Raw genomic sequence first — 9,084 nt, forward strand, 5'->3', positions numbered from 1 at the left:
TCATCTGCGGGAAGTCCAATTATGAAGAGTTTTTAGGGTTTTCAAATCCTATAAAAGGGAAGATCTCAGGCATCATAAAGGGACCGTTTTTACACCGTTTTTATGTTGGCTTTTGCTCTGGGATACATCTTTCATCTTGTCTCTCTTGCACAGGATATATTTTTGATCGTGGTTTTTATTTCGTAAGCTCACCCTTGCATATTGTCTGTGTTGGTGTATGTGTGTGTTGCAATGATCATACAGTGGTACGTGAACAGAAGTAACAGGTGCTGTATCTACTGCTCATGTTGGAAGGTCTAGCTGAGGAAGGTGTGGAGTCAAAGTGCTTTTGTGAAGATTGTAGCTTTATTCATTTTGTTACTCTAGGTTTTAGTAGTGGGTCTAGACTATTTAGCTACATTCTTCATTAATGTAATTATTATGTGTAAAATCACAATTTTGAGCTCCATGTTGAGTAACTCTAAAGTAACTACTGTTATGTATGTGATGAACGAAATATTTTCTCATTTGTAAAAAGATTTGTCGTCAACCTTCATCAAAATATGTAGAAAAATTTATGTAGTCTAGGATGCAAGCGTAGGTCGTCTCCCATGAATCATTGGACGAGTGACCAAATATCAAACATGTAGTGTGCAATGTATTTAGAAAGCAAGTAAAAAGGGGAAGTTTTGTGATTTTAAGTTCAATCAACTTAAGCAGAAAATTAAATTGCAAAGTTCAATCGATAAAATGTAATAACCCTAGTTCATTCATATAAACTCTATCCCTATTCCTCTCAAGATATAATACTCTTCCTCTCCTCCCAGAATTAGGTTAATTTAACAAGTGAAAATCAACCTTATGTTTTCATATGAATTAAGCAATCCAATGAACTTCAATCTCTCATTCCTTGATTACGCAATCTTGGAATTAAACAAGAATTAAGCAATTCAAATTTAGAATTTTCTTAAAACGAATTAGGGTTCATTAAGCAATGCTCCCCTTATTCAACCATTAATTCAATTCAAGAGTTTGGGAGGAAGAAATTCGTGGAAGAAAAAGATTTGCATTAACATTCAAAAAACCAAGAATTCAAGAATCCATATGAACTCACTAGAGATTACAGGAAAACTAACCCTCCATGAGGATGGGTCTCAGAATTACAAAATGAAAGTAAAGAGAAATCAATAACATCAATACAAAAATCAAAGAGAAGTAAGGAGAAATGGAAATCAAACCCTAGGTTGGACCCTTGGCTGTCACCCAAGGCCACCCTAGGCTCTCCAAAATATCCTAAAAACCCTAAAATATCTCAAAGAAAAGGTTCTGCAAAAGTTCTCCTTTTTCTTACCCTAAATGATAAAAATCTATATATAGAAAAGTTGACGCATTCAGAGTAGTTACTCTCGTTAACGACAATGAACACTCTCGAGCATAGTGATTACTATCGTTTACAAGAGTAAACATGCGCGAGCATAGTGATTACTATCGTTCACAAGAGTAAACATGCGCAGGGTCCTGAACTCTGGGGCTCTTTGGAGTGTTTACTATTGTTTTCGAGAGTAAACACGCGCAGGTCTGGGTGCTTTCTTTGGCTCTGGAGTGATCACTATTGCTTTTGAAAGTGGTTACTCTGGCCTGCCCTTTGGATCTAGCTTGTTGTAGTGTCTACTATCACTTCTGAAAGTGGTCACTTTCAACTCAAAATTTCTCAATGGCTAAAAATCCATGTAATGAGTCTAGAAATTCCTGCACAATTATTCAAATGATCAAAATTGCAAATTATATCTATGTAAATCAATGTAAATTAACCAAAAATTAAGAAACCTATGAAATTTGACCAAAATAATGTTTTTATGTTATTTACATTTCCTAAATCTATTTTTTCTATCAAAGAACACTGAAAAGATAAGTAAAAATCCAATAAATTGTGGATTCATCACAACCCCAAACTTAAACTTTTGCTTGTCCTCAAACAAATCAAAACTGAAGAAAGTTACAAGTAAAAGGTTGGATTTATCCAAAAGTTTTTCTCAAAATTTTTCATTCTAATCTTACACTCTAATTGGCACTTCCAATATTTCCAAAATCATTGATTCATTCAACAAAGAAATCACTCTCATATCAAATATTTTCAAGCAAAGTCCCACTAAACTGAAACGAAAATCCAGCAAGGTTTCATGCAATTCACACAATGCAAAGAAATTATCCAGCTCACAGTATAGTGTTTCACTCTTCACTCATTAATGTTTCAGGCTAAGTGTTTCTCTCAATTCATGCATTTTGCCTCACCCTAACATATATTTTCCCATATTCTTAATCTCCTTTGCCTACATACAATGAACCACCTATCATAAGGGCTTTGTTAGTCACAAATGGGGTTAGGTTAGGTTCAATTTTGATCAAGGAAGGACAAAAGCTCAAGTGGGTTTTTAAAAGGAGGGAATTCCTTTGAGTGAGTGAGTACAACAACTAGAATGGAATGCATTAAAAGATGCAGTTTATGTGGTTCAAGCATTCTTTCACCATGTTTTTCATTATTTTGCCTTATATGGGATTCTTTTCAACTCAAGGCCCTTGCTGTATTTTTTTTTTTTTTTGTTTTCATTCATTCATCATCAATTTTTTATGGACTTGACAATCATTCTCTTCTTCAATTTCAAACATTTTTTTACATGTATTATTAACATGTATGATGTTCACCACCCCAAACTTAAGATTTCGCTTGTCCTCAAGCAACTACAGTAATAATCAGCACCCCAAACTTAGTTTCTTGCATTCACTCTTGATGCAACTCAAAAGAAATACCTCTCTTAAGGTAAGGAAATATGTTTGCAGACTAAGTTTGGCAAAAAAAAAAAGAAAAAATGTGGAACAAGGACAATTAGGTGCAAGGGTGTGTGTGTGGGTGTGTGCAAAGAAGGACTCAATCATCTAGATGAAAAATTGCACAATGCATATTCAATTAAGAAACAGGGCAAGTTCGAGAGGATAGATGCAACAATACATGTTATAGTGCACATAAAAAAGAAATTAAAGGCTCAATTCTCTACCAAGGCAAAGGTGATAATTTCTTAGCAACATGTGAGTACAGTTCACCTTTCAAGAAAATATGTTCAGTATGGTAGGAATGGTAAATATGTACAAAATAAAGAATGATTGAGTTGAATGGGAAGTGCAATTAGAATATAAAATTAGAATTACAAATTTGGACTAAATTAAAAACAAAAGCACAAAGGAAAAATATATTTTTGTATGTTTTTGGCTATTACTGTGCAAGGAATTTAGACTGAGTAGTCATGAAATAAAAGCAAGGAGATCACTCCCCTTTCATGGATGATGGCTCACAATTCAGGAATCAAATTGATGCTCCTCTTGATAGGACTAAGGGCACACTCTGCAGAGAGACGCACAATGGATTTAGCACAAAAAGGAAGTCTGGAGACTGGACAAATATTTATATATAAAAGAGAATGAAAGCATCAAGTAACTATTGAAAGATAAAGCAGTAAAGTAAAAGTAAAGAAAGAAAAGAAAAGTGATAAAGTGTAATAACTATGGAAATGGTGGGTAATATGTACAAGGAAATGAAATAAAAAGAACTAAAAGGTAAATGACATAAGGGAAACTAAAAACTAAATTAGATCTTCGTTTGAACTGGAGGAGTAAAAACTATCAGCTGCATCCTCTCCTTCTTCCTCTTCTTCTTCCGCTGAGGAGCTTAAAGAGAGGAAAGTGTTCCAGCAGTCCTGCCTCTTTGGTCCTTCTGGTGTTTCTAGGTGTATTCACCATTTTGCTGAGCTGAGAGTAACTACTTTTGCTTTGGAAAGTGATTATCTTCAAGATAGACTCTTCTTTTTCTCACCAAAGTGGTTACATTAAGCTCTGAAAATGTTTACTCCTGCTGCACTTGATCCTCTCTTGAATTTAAGCAGAAATTAGATCCAAAATTTGTATTCTCCCTTTACAAAATTCAGAATTATGCAGAAACACATGTCAAATATCAAAATAAAGTGCAGACCAGAATGTTTATGCAGCAGAATTCATGAGATATCCAAAACTCAAGTGAAGGACCAATGCTAAATGCAGAAAACACAATTAAAAACTCAAATCCAAGAAAATTTTGTGAGTTGCCTCTCACACAGCTCTCTTTTAACGTCACTAGCTTGATACCTTATGATCTTTAGTTCTAGGAGATACTTTTGATGGTAACGGTTTAAGTTGTATCCCTAGATATTCTTCCTTTTTCTCAAAAATCTGCAACACTTTATTTAATTGGGAACATGGAAGAAATAACTGCAGAGGGACATCCAGCGGCTTGATTAACTCAATGAGCTTGTCTTCATGCTCTTCATTGCCTTGATGTGCAAAATATGATGTCCTGCTATTGTACTTGGGCTGCTGCTCTCTTGGATATACAATGATGTAATAGTCATACTTCAAGAGCTCAAGCAAAGACTTCAATTCAGATATAGGAGGCAATGTAAAATTTGGAGCTGGATGTGGAGCTTGCACTTCAACAAATGCCTCATGATTCATTTCCTTAGAACTTGCAATGGCTGCATCATGATTTGCTTCCTCAGAATCTATAATAGCTGCATAAAAATCACTATACAGATATGTATCAATCTCGGCACAAAAGCTACATTTTGCAGAATTACTAGAAGCATCACAAGTAAAGGAATCAGAATAATTGGCTAAGTTAGGATAATTAATACAATATGAAAATTCAGAAAACTCGACCAAATTATCATCAACTAAATCATTCAACAAATTATCATGTAAAATCGAATGAAATGGAAGAGGAACAGGTTGCTCAAAATTTTCTTCTACATCAGTAGAAGTGGCATGAGCAGTAGGAGCAAATTCTACACTTGCTGGGCTGCAATCACTTGCTGAAGCAGTAGCATTAAGATCTTCTTTTGTTGGTTGCGCTCTTGTGAGTCTTAAAAGGTCTCTCCTGATATCAAGGTAACATTCTCTGGATTCATAACTGGTTGTACGAATAGATTACCAGAACCTTGAGATTGCAAATGATTTAAAGCGGAAGCAATCTGTCCAATCTGATTTTCCAAGTTTTGAATGGATGCTTCTGTTCTTTGCTGGAAATTCAGATCGTTAATTGCCATTTCCCTCATCAACTCTTCCAAGGAAGGCTCATTCTTGGAAGGTGCAGCAGTTTGTGGTGGAGGTTGATATTGTTGCTGCATAAAATTACCCCATCCCAAGTTCAAATGATTCATCCAACCTGCAGGCTTATACAATGTAGGACAGAAATCAGTGGAATGTTCAGGTGAAGCACAAATTTCACACAACATATCATCCATCTGTGATAATGTCAATTGCTTGATCAAAAAAGCTAAATCATCTAGCTTGTTTTCTAGTCTTCTATGATCAGCAACATGAAAAGTTCTCTCAGACATATTATCAAAATCAAAGTGAAAAGATAGGAGGAAGAAGTAGGAAAAGAAACGGAAATAGAGTCACTATATAACAAAATGATGCAGAATGGGAATTATGCAGAAAAATTATGCAGCAAAATGCTTAAAAACAACAAAAATAGAGTAGAAAACAAATGCAAAAATCTGCAGAAAAAAGAAAATTATGCAACAGAGTTAAACAGAACAAGAGCAACACAAATTGGAGAAAAAGATGCAAAATGCAGAAAATGCTGCAGTAGAAAATTATGTAGAATTATGCAGAGAAAACTGAAAATAGAACAAAAACGGAGCAGAAAATAAATGCAGAAAAATGCAGAATGCAACAAGCGAAGTGCAAAAATTTAAAGACAAAAACAAAATGCAGAATTGCAGAATTCAAATGGAAGAAAAGTGCAGAAGTTTATGCAGCAGAAATGCAAGAATTATGCATATTTGTGTACCAAAAAGTCTGCAGAAAAATAGAATTTGAAAACAGAATGCAAGGTGGAAAAAAATGAATTTAGAATGCAGAATTGTGAAAGAGTGAAAAGCAAAATTATGCAGAGTAAACAGAATGCAGAAATGCAAAAATTATGTGCTAAGAAATTTGCAGGAAATTATGCAGCAAAATTCGTATGACAGATTAACGAACACACTAACTCTACGTAACTTCAAAACAGAGAAATTAAACACTCAAACATAGACTCATGCAGAATTAAATGGACAACCACACAATTGAAATTATGTTATACTACCACAATGCAAAAATCAAAATAAAACAAACACATTAACATGCAAAATGCAAAAATAGAACACAAAACATGTTTAATATCTAATCAAGCACCAATGATTCCCCGGCAACGGCGCCAATTTGATGAACGAAATATTTTCTCATTTGCAAAAAGATTTGTCGTCAACCTTCATCAAAATATGCAGAAAAATTTATGTAGTCTAGGATGCAAGCGTAGGTCGTCTCCCATGAATCATTGGACGAGTGACCAAATATCAAACATGTAATGTGCAATGTATTTAGAAAGCAAGTAAAAAGGGGGGGTTTTGTGATTTCAGGTTCAATCAACTTAAGCAGAAAATTAAATTGCAAAGTTCAATCGATAAAATGTAATAACCCCTAGTTCATTCATATAAACTCTATCCCTATTCCTCTCAAGATTTAATACTCTTCCTCTCCTCCCAGAATTAGGTTGATTTAACAAGGGAAAATCAACCTTATGTTTTCATATGAATTAAGCAATCCAATGAACTCCAATCTCTCATTCCTTGATTACGCAATCTTAGAATTAAACAAGAATTAGGCAATTCAAATTTAGAATTTCCTCAAAATAAATTAGGGTTCATTACGCAATGCTCCACTCATTCAACCATTAATTCAATTCAAGAGTTTGGGAGGAAGAAATTCATGGAAGAAAAAGATTTGCATTAACATTCAAAAAACCAAGAATTCAAGAATCCATATGAACTCACTAGAAATTAGGTTGATTTAACAAGCGAAATATTTCCATGTCTGTTTCTATTTAGAGAGTTTTTGAAAGGAAAAAAAAAATTACTCTACTATTTAACTTTTTATGAAAATTTATTATTTATTGAGAAAAGAAATATAAGGAGTCACAATTTTGGTATCAGAGCAGTTCATCCAGACCAGACTGGGGTATGGGACTAACATGTCTGTGTTGTGTAATAGATATACTAGAATATGAAATGATTATTTGCTAATATGACTTGTTAGATGTGAATTACGTGAACTAGATCTATCTATGCTAGATTAATAAGTGATTTGAGTTTATTGCATGATTAGAGCTATGGTTGGTAGAGGTAGACCTGCTGGTGCTACAAATGAACTCCTGGAGCGCATGACCCAAGTCTTAGAGACTTTGGCACATAACCAGGAGGCTGAACCAGCCGAGTATAGAGGACTTGCTTCTTTTACTAGGCATAACCCTCCAAAATTTGAAGGAAAGTTTGATCCTGAGGGAGCTCAGAGGTGGATAGCAGACGTGGAGAAAATTTTCCATGCCATGGGATGTAGAGATGAGCATAAAGTAACTTATGCTACTTATATGCTGAGTGGAGAAGCTGAGAACTGGTGGAGATTTGCTAGTCAAACTCTACTGCAAGAAGATGGTTATATTCCTTGGGAGACATTCAAGGCAACCTTCTTGGGAAATTATTTCCCTAGAGATTTAAGGTATATTGAGGATGGTTGATATGATTATATGATTTTGTGATATGAAATATACAAAGAGATGGATGTTTCATGTTTGAATATATTGTGTTTCATGTAAAAATGATGTGTATTGTTAATATGCCATGGTTTGATGTATATGATGAAAAGTATGTGGAAATATGACGAAAAATATGTGTGAACTTGAGAAATGGCATATGTGAACATGTGAATATACTCAAAAGAGTATGAGATGGAAAAAAGATATGATGTAAATAGTTACAGAGATACACTGGGGAGTGGAAGATAGAGACGATATGGGATATCTTGGGGAAATGTAGGGTGGTGAGTGACATTCGGGATTGTGCACGGAATATTGTGTTCGAATGCACCACATGGCCACACACTCATTTTCTGACTTGACTCCTGACCATTACCTTTGCTAAGGGGCCGTCTATTGCATGCGTTGTATCCGTATTGCATTGGGCCATCCGGCGACTATTTACATGGATGTGTAAGACCTCGGGATAGAGGCATCGGATAACTGTGGCCACAGGGCGCGGTAAGCGCAGATAAAAGTAAAAGAAATTGTGAATCTGTAATACACGTTGAGATGAGAATATGCTTTATATGACCCTGTGATATGTAATGCCATGATGTTTTCTTTAATCGTGATAAGATGTGTTTTGTGAAGAATGTATGTGTTATGTATGAGTGGTAGGGTAGAGACTCACCCTTACACAACATTTTTCAGGAAACCAGGACGAATAGTACCAGGCTCACAGTGCATGGATGGATGAGAACTGCTATAGGACTTAGTTATTTTGAGTTATGTAATGAATATTTTCAGTTCTATAGCATTCTTTTGAAACAGTTGTAAAACTACTATTTCTTTTTATTGCTGATGAAAATTCTAGAATCTTTGTTTTTCTAAAGTACTTATAAATTAATAAAATTTTAATCTATGAACTTTATATCATTTCCATGTCTGTTTCTATTTAGAGAGTTTTTGAAAGGAAAAAAAAATTACTCTACTATTTAACTTTTTATGAAAATTTATTATTTATTGAGAAAAGAAATATAAGGAGTCACACAATTATAATTTAAAATAATGATGTAAAATGTAGTAAAATTCAAATTAGAGAAACTGAGATTGAATTTCATCTATCTCTCTCTCTGTATTTCAGTAATTTAGTGATAAACATAGCAATCATTTACAATAAATTTGATGCAAAATACAAAAATCATATATCCCAATTTCTTAAAAATATATTTCTAAGATAATTTCTAAAATGTTAATCCCTCAAGCAGTTAAAAAACTATCCAACATTATAATCATGATTTAAAACAGTCGATAACTTGAAATCTATTCTTTGAATAACCAGTTATTGAGTAATCTCAATCAGATCTGGATCTAAGAAATATATCTTTCCAGATATAACTCATCAATTAGAAAGATTCAAGCATTACACATGGATTGAAATCACCCAACCAATAGAAATGAAG

General features: G+C 34.1%; 1 protein-coding gene across 1 annotated transcript; it reads left to right on the plus strand.

Annotated features, from left to right (window-relative positions):
* The first annotated feature begins 7,216 nt into the window (after positions 1 to 7,216).
* LOC113871620 lies at positions 7,217 to 7,621 on the plus strand. Its single transcript, XM_027508716.1, has one exon. The coding sequence runs from the start codon at positions 7,217 to 7,219 to the stop codon at positions 7,619 to 7,621; it is 405 nt and encodes a 134-aa protein (XP_027364517.1).
* Positions 7,622 to 9,084: the final 1,463 nt, after the last annotated feature.

This window comes from Abrus precatorius, unplaced genomic scaffold (genome assembly GCF_003935025.1).
Source record: "Abrus precatorius isolate BTA unplaced genomic scaffold, Abrus_2018 Scaffold7, whole genome shotgun sequence".
Classification (NCBI taxonomy): domain Eukaryota; kingdom Viridiplantae; phylum Streptophyta; class Magnoliopsida; order Fabales; family Fabaceae; genus Abrus; species Abrus precatorius.

Excerpts from the sequence above, each read along its gene's own strand:
- LOC113871620 (XM_027508716.1), top strand. The coding sequence starts at position 7,217 with ATGGTTGGTAGAGGTAGACCTGCTGGTGCTACAAATGAACTCCTGGAG.